The following is a 15,944-nucleotide window of genomic DNA, read 5'->3' as shown; positions in this document are numbered from 1 at the left end:
GACCTACATTTACCACCCAGTAACCTATTCAAATTATTAATGTATCACATAAATTAATCCACTGATGAGGTTATAGCTCTAGTAATCCATCTCACCACTGAACATTCCTCCATTGCTTAACATGACTTTTTCAGGGGACAAGTCTTATCTAAATCATAACACTGTAGAAAGAATAACTTCCTAAAATTTGTTTTTTTTATTTTCCTCATTTAGTACCTATCTGTGTATATGTTGTCTGTGTCTTTTTTTTTTTTTTAATTGTAAACAAATGGGATACATGTTGTTTTTCTGGTTGTACATGAAGTAAAGGGATAACATTTGTGTAATCATACATTTACATAGGGTAATGGTGTTTGATTCATTCTGTTATTTTTTCCTTCCCCCCTCTTTTCCCTTTATACAGTCCCTCCTTCCTCCATTCTTGCCCCCCTCCCACCCTCTTCCATTGATTTTTGAATGTCCACTGTCATTGTCTGAATATAGTCTCTATCCCATTTTCTCTCTGTTGCTTTCTGGAGCTTTCATTAATATTCATTTTGTATTCTGTTTCTCTTCTAACAGTTGCCCATATTTCAATCTTTTCATACTGTATTCTGGATGATTTTTCTTATTTTTCCCTTCATTAATTCTGTCTATATATAATCTGATTTAAAATTTTAGTATTGATTTTTCATTCCTAGATATTAAATTTGTTTCTTTTTCTATTAGACCTAAAAATTTTGGTAGTCTATTTTTCCTAAATAATCCTTTCAAATCCAGGTTCATATTAAACTTATGAAACTTACTTTGCATTCTCTATCTAAGCTTGCAGTATCTGAAATCTGGTTCCATTGTTTGTTCTTTCTGTTGGGACTCATTTATGGTAGCTTTCATTCTTTAACATTAATTTTGTGTTGTAAGGATATATTTGTGGGGATTTCTTTGTAAGAATTCTTTAAGAAAAGTTACTAAATGTGTGTTCTTCTAAGGAGGATTTGTCTGTTGTTTTATGATTTTTTCCCCCATGACATACCTAGGGGACACGGTAGCCCCATATAACTTTAAGTTACAATTCTCAGATTTCTGTTTTTAAGTCCACAGTTGTCAAAATGCCACAAAATGTATAGTTTTCTTTCATTTGTTTTTGTGTTTGTTTAAATATTATTGATAGTAATGACAGTTTACCCTCTATTTCTGTGAGTTGTTATTTTTTCCCTTACTTGACCTAATGTCTGAATATCACCTTTCTTAGACCCTAGCTTTATTTGTCTGTCTGGTCAACTTTGGGGAACCATTGTTTTGCTTACCACAGTGATGCGTTAACATTTCTAATGTCTCTTTCTTACTAACTTTCTTTTTTCCCTTATTTTCCTCCCTTCCTCCCCACCTTTCTTCCATTCCTGCCTGCCTTCCTACCTTTCTATCATAGATAGCATTTAATGACTGGAATAGGATCCTACTTTGACTTAGCTAAAAAGGCATAAAGAAATCTTGACCAAAACTGGAAATTTAAGGGAGTTCTACCAATAACAACCTCTGAACTCAGGCAGAAAATGTATCACACTTAAGGGTACAGTACATTCAGGACATCATTTTGCCTGTGCCATCCAGTGTTGTTATTCTGAAGTATATGTGTGTGTGTGTTTTTTTCCTTTTAAAAAATGAAAGTCTACACTAACAAGCCCCTCTGATAAAGTGCCTTAACACTTGGATCAAAGATAATGAGAAGATTTCAGGAAGTCTGCAAATTGCTCTATATTTACATTGCAAAGCATCATAGTTAAATCTCTTTTATAATCATGACAGTGCTCAGTTACATTTGGGCATTTTCCCTTGTTTTTCTTTAGACTATATGTGTATATTTTGTTTTTATATTTTTGCTTTGTGTTCTTGCTATTAAATTTCAGTTTTATTTTCATTGCTACTTTAAGCTTATTTTAAAATCCTATTATATTTTTCTGGTGTTACATCTTACTACTAGTTTTGCATATTCTGAAAATATACTTAATTTTATTACCCAAGTTATCAATTAAAAAATTAAGCACTAGCTCCAGAACAGGCAAATATTTAGGCATTAATGAGTATGCCTGACAAATCACAATGATCCATTAGCTGTTTTTTTTTTTTCCTTCAGTAGTAGCTACTACAAGTATATTGTCCCTGCCCTCAAAGTTTTATAATTTGAAAGATGGTATAAGATAAAACAAAAACAAATATATCCAATTACAGTAATTCAGTTATATTCTAGCATAATTTAGTCTCTGGAGCTAAGGGATGAGTATAAAGCTTTCTGCAGGAGGAGACCTACCGAGCTATTATATTCTAAACATCTTTAATTTTAAAAAAGTTTTATATTATCTTGGTAAATACACATTTTTAAAATATGGAGAGTAAAAAGAAGAAAATAAAAAATAGCCTTATCATTCAGAGAAAATCAGTCTACTTTAGTGTATTTGCTTCCTTTCTATGGTCTTAAAATCTTTATGTTTACTTTTTCTCTTTGTGTTTTAGATATTTTTATAATTGTGTGCATGTGTGTGCGCGTGCATGCATTGGTGAACAGTGTTTGGCAGTGTGGAAGAGATGTGCGTTTACAAAAGGAATCATTCCCATTATTCTAAAAATAGTGTACAGTAAGCCTTATTTTCTATTTTGATAGATTTTATAATCCTTTTTTAAAAATCTTAATGCATTCATCTTCAAAGTATATTTTTAAATTCTTTCAAGTATTAAGACATACTTTGGAAATGAATGCATTTTTAACTAGATTAAATTCTTTGTCTCAAATATTATCTAGTTAGTATATATTGAGGTTAATCCAAACCTACATAAAAGAAAATGAACTCTGTTAGTTCAGTGTTCCACTAATTTTACCTGTTTGGTTTGTAACTACTTAGTTAAAGCTAATTTAATTAGAAAAGGGAGTGATGGGCAGATTTTCTCTCATGTTGCCACATTATTACTTATGGTAATATTTATGTCTGTGTTAACATTTTATTAAACTATGAGTAGTAGGCAGTGATTGTTAATTAATAATAGTTAATTAAATTGAAGACAGTCTTTGAAATAATTTCTATACTACACAATACTGCACTACAGTTTTATTAATGGTACCCAGCATTTATTTTTATTTATTTTTAATTTGATTTATTTGTTTATTTTGAGACAGTCTCTTGCTGACTTACCCAGGCAAGCCTGGAACTCCTAGGCTCAAGTGATCTGCCACACCCTCCAAAGTAGCTAGGACTGCAGGTGTATACCACTGTGCCCTGATGACTCCAAACTTTTAAAAATTAAGACCAAAAAAGTAGTAAAGTTCTCATATCATACTTTCTCATCTAAGTATTTTGTGCTGCATTTTCTTCTATCAGTAACCAAAAGATCGCCTCACCTGAGAATCATGTTATCTTCCCTGATAAATCCTGACCAATATTGATTTTAATTACTTTTGTTTAGAGAATCAAGTTAAGCTTACAGTCCAACCTTTTCATGGGAAGATTAGAATACTTTTTAATCTTGGTATCTTCTTACTAACCAGTACTGAGTTAAAAAGCTAGTGTTTGATCCTTGTAATAAAGATTAGAAAGTGCCTTATCCATTCACAATAAACATTATCTACCAAATTCCTGAGTAGTTTTAAGGCAGTTGACTGAAACAGGTTTATTTATTTTTCACAAACTTCGAATTAATTTAAACTTTGTTTCTCCAAAGTATGGATAAGATTATTTTCCTTTTGGTACACTAACAAGATGTATGATAACCAAAAATAATTTTTAAATTAAGTTTGATATAATAGGTCACTAAAAGATTATCAAAATCCTCTATATATGAATTTACTTCATAGAAGGTATGAATAAAAATTGCTTTTGCTGGGGGGATTGAACCCAGGTGTACTCTGCCACTGAGCTAAATTCCCAGACCTTTTTTTACTTTTTGATTTAGAGTCAGGGTCTTGCTAAGTCACTGAGGCTGGCCTTGAACTTGGATTCCTCCTGCCGTAGCTTCCCAAGTAGTTGGGATTACAGGGTGAATAATATTTTTATTTTGTATTTTCTTAGAAGTTTTCCATGTCTCAGTAGAAGGGCAGAGGGAGGGATTGGAGAATTTGACTCTTTTTTACAAAACCATATTGTACTTAGAAACAGTGGCTATTTACCAGCCACTGTTTTGAAAAGCACTGTGGGTTTACCAGCAGTGTAATTTAATACTCTTGTGTGCAGCAGAAAACAAAAAAGGTAAGCTAATGTGTTTTCTTTTAAGGTCAGTTAGAAGAGACTTAAAGTGTATAATTGTCATTCTTTGTAACTATTCTTTAGATTTCAGTTGTGCTTCTTAAAATTTCTACAGGTACTTAAAACAGATACTGAGGAACTTGTCTCCAGAAGCTATTGGGATACACTGAGACGTAACACAAGCCAAGCATTGTTTTCAGATCTCGCAGAGGTATAATTAAACCTCAACAAGGTCCTTGTACTATTTGTCATTTTGTTAAACATAGTTTTCATTTTGTTTTAGTCACAAGGATGAAACCAAAAATATACAACATTTTTTATTTTCTTCAGTAAAGTAATAATTAGTATATGTAAACTGTGTATTTGAATGTCACCTGTGCTGGAAAGGGCTGCAAGATGACCTGTGGTTGTTGTGTTAAATGAATTTCCTTATTGTTAAAACATGACTTGCCAACTAAATTAAAAGGAAATACTATGTGGTCAGAACAGTCAATAAAGGAAGGGAGGACTATTTTACTTTGACATTATTTAAAATTGTCAGTGCATGGTAAAAATAAAAAACAGACTGATCCTAATTTAGTTTTATTATTGTTTTTGAATTTGACACTGACATGTACCTTATTACTGTGCTTAGAGTAGATTGCTTGTACCACTGTGTTAATCCACAGTCAATAGTGATTTTAATTTTAAAGGACAGGCTGTGTCTTATAGATTGAATACTGCCTTATGTTTCTTATTAAGAATTTCTACACTTAAAACTAAGTTTTTAAGTAAAAGGTTTTTTTTTTTCCTTCAAATTTTTACAGACTGCATTTTGATTCATCGTACACAAATGGGATACATCATTTCATTTCTATGGTTGTGCACAATGTAGATTCATACCATTTATGTAATCATACATGTACATAGGGTAATGATGTCTGTCTCATTCCACTATTTTTCATATACATCCTCCCTCTCATTTCCTTTCTACGTAATCTAAAGTTACTCCATTCTTCTCTCACCCCCCACATCTCCACCCCGATTATATATCATCATCCACTTATCAGGGACGATATTTGGCCTTTGGTTTTTTGGGATTAGTTTATTTCATTTAGCATGATATTCTTCATTTCCATCCATTTATCTGCAAATGCCTTAATATTATTCTTTATGGCTGAATAATATTCCATTGTGTATATATACCACTGTTTCTTTATCCATTCATCTGTTGAAGGGCATCTGGGTCATAAAAGAACTTTATTAGAGTACAATGGGGTTGTAGCTCAGCAGTGGAGCACTTTCCTAGGATGCATGAGACCCTGGGTTGGATCCCAAGCACTGCAAAAGCAAACTAAAAGCTACCAATCTTACTGGAAAGGACTTCTTGGAAAATTCTAAGAGAGTTGTTTTTCATTATCTTTTTCTCTTTGAAAATTGACTTCTCGTTTTTTTTCTAAACTTTGAATTTGACTTTTAAAAATTATACCTAAAAATTATAGAGAAGGAAAGTGTGATCAATAATGTAATGCATTTCTTTTTTGGAAATGGAATCTCACCAATTCCTGGGTTCAAAGGATCCTCCTGCCTCAGCCCCACAATTAGCTGGCACTGTAGAGTGTACCACTGTGCCTGGCTTAGCTGTGATTTCTGTTATACTCAGTTATCCATCTTTATAGTGTTGCTCAGTTGGCATCCCTAGACTAGGGGAATTTTGTCATTTCTTCTCAATTTTAAAGTCCCAAAACAAATAAATGATACCTTTTGCCCTACACTTAATCTTTGATATATAAATATGATGTAATTATCACCATCTATTACCTCGTAAAATTACCTTTTAAATTTGGGCCATGTTTAAATATGAAGTGGAAGATGTTTGCTTTACAGATATCTTAGAAATATCTTATTTTAAAATCATTAAAGTAGGACAGAGTAGTCTGTACTTAAAAATAGGAGTAACTGAGAACACTATCCCTGTAAGTCCTTACAAGCCAACCAACTGTGGCCTAGCTTCCTGGCTTCAAATTAATAGTCATATCACTGTTGTCTCTCCCCATACTATAATATCCACCTTTCCATTTCCAGCCTTTCTTTAGTACTATCTAGCTCTACTAAAATTCTGACAGATAAAATCTGCTAATTAGATTTCGAATTTAATTTAAATACTGGTAAGCTTTATATCAGAACACCAGTCAGGTCTTATATACTTAGAGGATTGTATGATTTGTGTAAGATCGTTGGAAAATGTATATGGTTCTATTAGAGGTATGCTGGCACTGGCTTTTACAGCTTCCCAGAGCTAATTCTATAATTCTTTCTGATTTAATAATCTGTAACATACCTTTGGTACCCTAAAAATAGTCTTAAAACACCCTTTTTAAAAAAATTTTTATAAAATCATATGATGAAAATTTGCGTGTCTTCAGCCCTTAGGTAGAACTTAAGAGTATTATCACATTGTAATACATGAAAAGATGTTGAAAGACTATCTAAAATTCCTTAGTTTAATAGTTGAATAAATTTGTATTTTGTACAAATTTATTTCATTTTTTATTTGATTGTTTAAAATTATTTACTTTTAATGCTGGGAACTGAACCCAGGTCCAAATGCATGCTAAGCAAGCACTCTACCAGTGATCTATACCCCAACCTAAAATGATTTTTAATCAAAACAAAATTACATAATAGCCTTTCATGTAAATGGCCCATTGGGTTCTTTTATGACTTTTTCTGGCTTTAGTATGGAAACACCTGAATTTATTTTATTTTAACAATGAGCCTAAGAATCAAGGAGATAAAGTCTTTATTTTTGTCTTAAGTCTCTTGTACTTTACGTTATGTAACACCATTAGGATACCAAGGACACTGGTATAGTTTTCAGTGACTCTAAGCAGTACTGTGTTTCACTAAATGGGGAAACAAGTTTTCCCTATTTCCATTTTCTAAATTTTTTCTCTAACGTCAAACTGTTACTTAGGCCAAACTGGATCTAGATTATCTGAATAAGTATAACCTGAATCTAATAAGATTTTAATGCTGAAACATTTTAAGATGTGCTCTACTCAGTGGGCATGAGAACTGGCCAAGTGAGGTCATTATTTCCAGCTTGTATAAAACCAAGCCGTCTCATTTTAGTATGCTGTGTCTTGTGGTAAGTGACATCACAGCACCAGAGGAAAATGTTCCTTAATTGCATTATTTGAGTTCACTATTTTTGGTGTTCCTGGAACCTCTCATTTTTAAGGCATTTTGTTCATCTCTATATAGCATATGTTTTCAATAACAAAAAATAAGAATGTGCCATATAAAAATCCCTTTTTCCAGTTACTTTCAATGTTAGTTGTGTGTAATTCTTTTTCAACTTCTTGAAATATATCTGTTTGGCAAAAATAAATAATAATAGCTAAAATTTGTTAAACATTTACAATGTGCTGGTCATAGTGCTATAATATTTGCAAGTGTATCTAACTTTTGAACAACTTTTTGTGGTACATACTATTACTATTCCTGAGAATAACAATGTCCTCAGGAAGGTTAACTTCCTCAGGGTCACTTAAATAATGAGAAGTGTCAGTATTCAATGCCAGTCACCTGACCCTGGAACTCATCATTTAATTTGCTCACCACACTACTGCTTATTTGTGAGGTAAGCAACTTTTGGAAAAATGCCATTCCTTTAACTCCTTGCACATTTTGTCCCCTTTTCTCCTGCCTCACTTTTTTCTTTTTCTTTTCTTCTTTCTCTCTCTCTCTTTCTCTCTCTCTCTCTCTCTCTCTCGACCACTGAGCCACATCCCCAGCCCTGTTTTGTATTTTGTTTAGAGACAGGGTCTTACTGAGTTGCTTACCACTTCGCTTTTGCTGAAGCTGGCTTCAAACTCTACATCCTTCTGCCTCACCCTCCTGATCCGCTGGGATTACAGGCATGTGCTGCTGCACCTGACTCCTGCCCCATTTTTCTAGCTTCCAAACAAATACTCTGGTTTTGCATGCAGACTGTCTAGAACCTCCTGTCATGCTTCACTTACACTTTCCTTCAGAGATACTTCTGTCCCCTACTTATTTGTTTCAAGGGTTATAAACTGAATAAACTAGATATATAAATCATAAAAGAGTGTCTGTAGTTAACATCAGGTGTCTTTTCTCCCCAGTGCTATCTATAATCGTACATTTGTGTAATTTTTTTATATTCATACTTTAATTTTATCCACAAACTTGTAGATTAAAATTATTCCCATTTAACAGAAATGAAGCAGAGGATCAGAAAAGTCAATGAAACAAAATTTCTGATTTTAAATCCTAGCCTTTTTCCGTTAGAGCAGTCTGCCTTCTCAAACCTACTGGTGAGATAGTGCCTTTCCAGAGTAATTCAAATTGTAGTCTCCTTTACATATGTAGCATTGAAAGGTTGGTTCTACCACTCTTATTCTTAAGTATTCAGAATATATTTTGTTAAGAAGATGTATTTTAAAAATAGTGTGTTGCACTTGACTACCTGCCCATATTATTTTTCCTCTACCAACAGATCAAATTGCTATCAGACCTTCAAAGAAGTTGGTAGTGTTAATAGGAAACTTCTCAGATATTCCAACTATTGAGAAGTCTTAGGACAGAGATATAGGTAATCAAAGGAGCAGAGAAATCACTGTAAAAAAATAGTTCAATGCATTAATAGAGGTACACGTTAGAAGGGAAATCAGAAGGTGTGATCTCTGCTACTTCATAGAAACCACTAGAAGAAAGGGAGAAATAAAGATCCAACCAGTGTTGAAGGATAAATAGCTGCGTTCATGAAAGACTGGAAAGAGGGTTGTGAGGAATCAGATATCAAATTTTATTGTGTACAGGTGGATGAAATGGACTTTTTTTCAGGGACAATAGAAAACGAGTCCTTAGTTGATGTAAGGGGAAAAATGCAGCTCAGGTTGGGATCCGCCCAGAGCGATTCTAGCCGCCGCTGTGCGCTCCCGAGATGTAAGGCAGCCACCTCTGCGCGATCCCACTGAACTGCCTTGCTCACCTCAGTTGCGGCTCACCAATAGCTCCCCCCAAAAAATGCTTGGCAGACACGAGGTCTCACGCAAGAGACTTTATTTATGAGGACGATTAACACGTCAGCTAGGGGCAGAAAGATGGGGCAAAAGAGAAAGATGGCATGTGGCTTCTCCCAGATATTGGAATCTCACGGGCTGGAAGGAACCAATAGCGGAGGAGAATTCTTGCAGGCTGACTGATGAACCAATAGCATGTTAGGACATAATGTGGGAAGCAGGAAAATGGTGGCAGCGTAAGCTGGAAATTCCTGTAATGTAAGAGGCGGGCAGAGCGCAGACTGACAGGTGATGGGGAGGCTGGAAATTCCTATAACGGAAGAGGCGGGTGGAGCGCAGATTGACAAGTGGTTGTGAGGCGGGCAAAATGGCTGTACCTGATGGGAGAACGGGCAGCTTTATAGTTACAGTTGATAAGCTTTTTGGTTTTTGTTTCCCTGTGTCCTGTTGTAGAGTACTATCAGTATTCTGGCTGAGAAGTAACACATTTCAACTGTGTATCATCTTTTGTAGGGGGTGGCGGTTCTGGGGATTGAACCCAGGGCCTTGTGTTTGCAAGGCAAGCACTCTACCAACTGAACTGTATCCCTAGCCCTCAACTGTGTATCTTTAGTGAACATATGAAGTGATTTTTTTAAATATAGAAAATGATTTAACCTCTTATGTTTCTTACATTTTCTAGGATGCTATGTAGGAGAGTTACATTCATTTGAATTTTATGATTTTTGTACCTGAGTTTATAAAAATAGGTATGAATTAATGTCTATGTGAAGAAGGAGTGGAGAGAGGGAGGGAGGAAAAAGGAAGACCTATAAAGCTTTAAAGAAAAGAAGAAAGTTTTCATAGCCATTGAACTTCATAAGGAATATAATCAAGCAGTTTAAAGAATACACTTGGAATTTAGTTTACTAAGTGGTATGGAAAGGAAAAAATCCTCCAGTATTAACTTGTGATGCATTCAAGGAAATCATGTAAGCCCTTTCTTTGAAAAAATTAGATTCCAAGATATATTATCACTGTAGTTTCAAAGTATAGTATCATCTGTTTAAAATATTGTTATTTAATATAATAGGAAAGTATCCTGATTAAAAGTATCTCTTTTATGAAGTTTGGGGTCATTCTCATGTCAGTTCTGTATCTGTAGTACATCCAAAAAAATTTGCCTCTTTTGACCACCTGTAAAAAATGATTTTTTTCAGGTTGATTAGGAAAATCCAAATCAAATGACTGAAATATAGTATACTTGTATGATTGCTAAAGAATTTAAACTATCTCAGATAATTTAAAGTACAGGTACCCTATATGCATAATTTAAGATTAAAAGCTTATTAAATATAGTCACGTCTTTAACATTTTGGGGGATAAAAATCAGTTTTCAAATTTTTGTTTTCAAAATTTGAACTTATTTTAACTGTAATTACATTTATTAATATAGTCTGTGCTTTTCATTCTAATGTTTGTACCTTTGCATTCTTGATATTTATATGTTGATAAAAGTTATTTGAGGACTTTTATCCTATCTTTTTAATTGCAATTAACTTTTAAATTGTGATTTTTTTTCTTAAGCGTGCAGATGATATCACAAGTTTAGTAGCAGATACTACACTTCTTGTACACTTTTTTGGAAAGAAAGGAAAAGCTGAACTGAACTTTGAAGATTTTTATAGGTGAGTCTAATTTTTAATGAAAATTGTTAGAATGCTAATGTCATTAGAAATCATCTAGTGCAGTGGCAGTGATACCAGTTTGCTACTTTCATCTTAACTGAAGATACTCTTTATAATAAATATCCACTTCCACCAGTACCTTTTTATCAGTAGATATATTGATAATTGTGACAGGAAGTTGTTGAAAGATAAAAATGTCTGCATGTCTGTATTGATTGTTATCACCTGTATGTCCAGAAGAGGGTATGTTTCCTATACCTTAGTCTCAATAAGCCACAGGAGTAATAAGCAATTTAAATATCATCAGCACTCTGCAAGGTATGTTTATTATCTCCATTGTACAAATGGGAAACTTAAGCCCTGAGAGGTTATATTCCCCAGGTGTCACAGCCATTGAGTGATTAAGTCTCTTATAACTTGTCCTTTTTTCTTCCCATTTATGGAGAGGATTTTTATAAAGCTTTGAGTCATCATGTAATTAACTTATTTCCAAATAATTTTTTCTAGGACAGTGAGTATTTGATCATTGTTCTTATTCATTTTCATTGTACTTTATCATAGATTCATGGATAACCTTCAAACAGAAGTTCTAGAAATAGAATTCCTTTCCTACTCTAATGGAATGAATACCATTAGTGAAGAAGATTTTGCTCATATTCTTCTACGATATACAAATGTGGAAAATACATCAGTATTTTTGGAAAATGTGCGTTACAGTATACCTGAAGAAAAGGTATCTAATGTGCTGTATTTATTTTGTTATATACATTATCTTCCAATTACTTGGTCTATAAAGTACCTCTTTTGTTAGTTTTCTTTCTCCTCTGTAAATCAAAGATATTTTGGATAGATTTTATTCTTTTGTGCCCCAAGTGTTCTCTCCAAATTTAAAAAAAATTAATTTTAAATTACAGGAAAATACCCGTATTTTTTATTTTAGGTATGCTAAAAACCTTTAAGGTTATCAGCAGTTGTTTTATTCAAATTAAGAATACTATTTTTCAAGAGAATTCTGCTGAGTTGTATGCTTTGACTAGTACATGACCATCACTTCAAAACAGTTTATATTGACATCATTTATCTCACACTCCATTCATTTCTGTAACACCCTTAATAAAAGGTCATTTGAAGACTGCCATTGATGAGTGAGTGATCTTATCAGCAGTTGAAGTGAGGTTTTTCAAAGAGTTTGGATGGCCTGAATGCTTAAGAACCTGAGACAACTGGTTGTCTATTTGTTTAGTAACAAATGTGTTGTCAGCACTACTGAGCAGTTGCATTATCTAGTGGTATTTGAATGCATCATTGCAACCAAATAGAACTGGTGTCACAAGTACCCTTTTAAGCATGGGATGTTTTGGACATATTGCCTCTATTTGTGTTTATAGAAGGATCAGGTTAATCTTTCCAAGAAAAACTTGCAAATGTTTGACTTTGTTTAGAATGGATACACTGTGACAATGTTAACAATTCTCTAGGTCCCCAGAGGAACGAGAAAAAAAGGACTTGATGCATTTGACCATTAGTTTACGTTGCCTTTTAATCAGGGAACTTTAATGTGTTTTACCTGTTAAGCTGAATTTTTCCAACTCATACATAATTCCCTAAAAATAAATATTAGAAACTGTACTACTCAAGCTACTACTGTATTGTTTAGAGCCTTGAATCGTTTTTTTCTTTTCTTTTATTAAATGGAAATATCAAAATCTATAAATTTCAGAAGGTCAAATTTCAGGAATGACAAGTTTATAGAAACTCCTTGTACTGTTTTCACAGTTAATTTCCACATCTAAAATTATTTCAAAATGAAAAGTCTTGTAAAATAATCTTACATCAGCTTCTAAAACCTTCTTGTTGATAGAAGTATCTTAAACACTACAAATCATTACAGTAGAAATTAAAAATTTTGCACCAACATTAATTGAAACAAACATTTCTTTTCTGCATTACCACATTAATTCTGCAAACACCCTTGCAGGTCGGTGATGTTTATACCATACCTTACTCAGGTCTTTCCCTTACTTCTTTTCTCTCCAATGGGGGGAGGGGTGGGGAAGCCTTGGACTAGCATTTTATATGTATAAGATATTTTTATTTCCATTCATTTATCTAGCAGATATTTATTAAGTAAATACTTATCTGCTATTTATGAGTCCTTACGTTAAGCATTAAGGATAAAATGACAAGATAAATAAAATTTTGTTTCATAGAAATACAGAGATGAAATAAACAAAAAATAAATATTATATTTGCGGATACTGATAAATGTTATGAAAAAATCATGGTGAATGGAAAAAAAGGCAGACTATCGGGGTGAGCTCTTCTGAAGAGAACCTGTAAGGAATGATCTATGCAAAGATCTGGATAAAGAGCATTTCTGGCAGAGCAAACACCAGAATCCTGGGGAGGGGAAAAGCTTAGTTTGAGAAAATGCCAAAAGGCATTTCCTGAAGTAAATAATAGAGTAGTAAGTGATAAGGAGGAAGAGATAGTTATGGTCAAGTCTTATAAGACCCTATAAACCAAGGTAAAGATTTATATTTTATTCTAATATTGATATGTTTTATATCAGTGATATCTAATAGTGATATATTTGATTCTAATAATGATACTGATAGTATTTGATAATAATGATACTGATAGTGTTATAGTTTTTAAATTTTAAAGCAGGAATCATTTAAACTACCCTATCTCCCATTTTTGTAAATAAAATCTTATTGGAACAGTCTTGTTCATTCATTTAATATATTGTCTGTGACTGCTTTTGTACTATAATGATGAATAGTAACAACAGAGACCATATATAGCAGCAAAAATGGAAATACTCTCATGCCATTTACTGAATAAGTTTGCCAACCTTGCTTTAGAGTTTATTCATTCAAGTATTTATTCAATAAGTATTGACTGTCTACTTTAATATTAAGATATAATCTGATTCATGTACCACATATAATCTGATTGATGTTTCAAAAAATCATCTTGGCTGCTACATTACAAGATAAACTTCAGTTGGCCCAGCTTTGAAAGAGACAAGTTAAGATGCTTTTATAAGAGTCCAGGTACATGATAAGTATAACTTGGACCAAGATAAAAGTAGGGAAAAGGGTCAGGTATTGGATTGTTGAAAACAGAACTGATAGAACTTGTTTATGGATTATACCTCAATGTGAAGTAAAAAAGAAATCAAGATGAAACAATGGTACCATTTTCTGAGCTAAGAAAATCTATAGTAAGACTACTATAGATTTAGGATTTGGACAGAATCAAGAGTTTTATTAGGAACAAGTTAACTTTGATATTCCTGCTAGATATCTAAGTATGGATAATAAACAGTTGAATATGTGAATCTAGTTTTCAGGGGTACAATCAGGGATGCTGATAGTCGTCATTAGTGTGTAGAACTTAGGTTATGTTTCCTGCTTCAGCCTTTTATATACAGCCTACTCAGCCTTTCCACTTGGAGATCCAATAGATACCTCAGGCTCCAAGTTTACAAAACTTGTTCCATTTATCACCTTTCCTGTTCCGTTAATGGAAACTCCTAGTCTCCTTACAAAACATTGTCATTACACCAAAAGTAAATCCTGTAACTATTAAGCAGTTCCTCCTCATTCTTTTCTCTCTAGTACCTGACAACCATCATGCTGCTTTCTCTGTGAATTTGACTGTTCTACATGTTTCATAAATGGAGTCATACAACACATAAACTTTCAAATTCTTTCATATTTTTGAGATGCATCTATATTGTAGCTTGTATCAGTACTTCATTCCTCACAGTAACTGAACAATAATCCATTGTATGTATGTACTACAATTTGATTTTTCATTCATCCATCCACAGACATTTGGGCTCTTTTTACCTTTTGGCTATTTGAATAGTGCTGCCAAGCATATTCATGTACATGTATTTGTTTGAATACCATTTTTCTATTCTTTTGTGTATATACCTCCAAGTGGAATTGCTGGGTTATATGTTATTTTCCATATGCTATTTTGGTAATTTAGTCATCCTAGTAGATGTGAAACAGTACTCCATGTAGTTACCTTTACTTTAACCAGAGTCTTTATTTCTTAATATGGGTATAATTTACTATCTAGTTTCCTTTCTTTTCAGCATCAAGGAATTTCTCTATTTCTGTATTTTTTGGTAGCACAAGCCTGCTAGTAATAAACTCTCTTAGCTTTTGTTTATCTAGGAATATCTTCATTTCTTTTTATTTTGGAAGGATTGTTTTGCCAGTATAGAATTCGTGGTTGGCAGACTTTTTTCTTTCAGCATTTGAATTGCATCATTCCACTCACATCTGACCTCCACGATTTTGATAAGAAGTCAGCTGTATTCTTATTTAGGATCACTTCTACTCAGGAATCATTTCTCTCTTGCTGCCTGCAAGATTGTCTGTCTTTGGCTTTCAGTAGCTTGATAATAATTTGTCTTGATGTGGGACTCTGAGTTTATTCTACTTAAACATCTTGGATGTCTTAGGTCATTCATCAGAATTTAGAAAGTTTTCAATCATTTTTTCAAATATCTTTCTGCTCATCTCTGTTCCTTCCTTAAGTCTCATAAAGCATATGTTGGTACTCTTGATGATGCCCCATCTGTTCACTTTTCTTCATTCTTTTTCCTTTCTTAGACTGAATAATTTCAGTTGTCATTCCTCAGCTTCTCTGATCCTTTCTTTTGTCCTCTCAAATCTGTTCTTGAACTTCTGTCGTGAGGTTTTCATTTCAGCTATTAATGATTTTTATCTCCATAATTTTTGTTTGGTTCCTTTTTTATAATATCTGTCTCTTTATTGATATTCTTTTTTTGTTCATATATCATTTTTCCAGGGTTTTTAAAAAAATATTTATGGTTTCCTTTAATTCTTTTAAGATAGTTGATTTGAAGTCTTTGTTTAGTCAGTCCACTATCTGGGATTCTTCAGGAATGGTTTCTGCTGATTTGTTTTCTGCAAATGTGTGATATTTTCCTTATTCTTTGCATGCCTTGTAATTTTTTGCTAAAATCTGAACATTTTGACTGTTATGAT

At 33.1% G+C, this 15,944-nt stretch overlaps 1 protein-coding gene across 6 annotated transcripts in view; it reads left to right on the top strand.

Moving 5' to 3' along the window:
- The window catches only part of MICU3 (mitochondrial calcium uptake family member 3), a 104,806-nt gene that overhangs the window by 76,008 nt on the left and 12,854 nt on the right, over positions 1-15,944 (top strand). For all 6 annotated transcript variants that reach the window (XM_079142747.1, XM_079142745.1, XM_079142744.1 and 3 more), the window contains 3 exons: positions 4,327-4,422; positions 10,808-10,908; positions 11,470-11,641. In XM_079142747.1, coding sequence (XP_078998873.1) covers positions 4,327-4,422; positions 10,808-10,908; positions 11,470-11,641 — 369 coding nt within the window. The remainder of the gene's footprint in view (positions 1-4,326; positions 4,423-10,807; positions 10,909-11,469; positions 11,642-15,944) is intronic.

This window comes from Sciurus vulgaris (assembly GCF_902686455.1).
Source record: "Sciurus vulgaris genome assembly, chromosome: 5".
In the NCBI taxonomy this organism is placed as follows: domain Eukaryota; kingdom Metazoa; phylum Chordata; class Mammalia; order Rodentia; family Sciuridae; genus Sciurus; species Sciurus vulgaris.
Note: the sequence above shows the minus strand (reverse complement) of the source record. Positions and strands in the feature narration are given on the sequence as shown.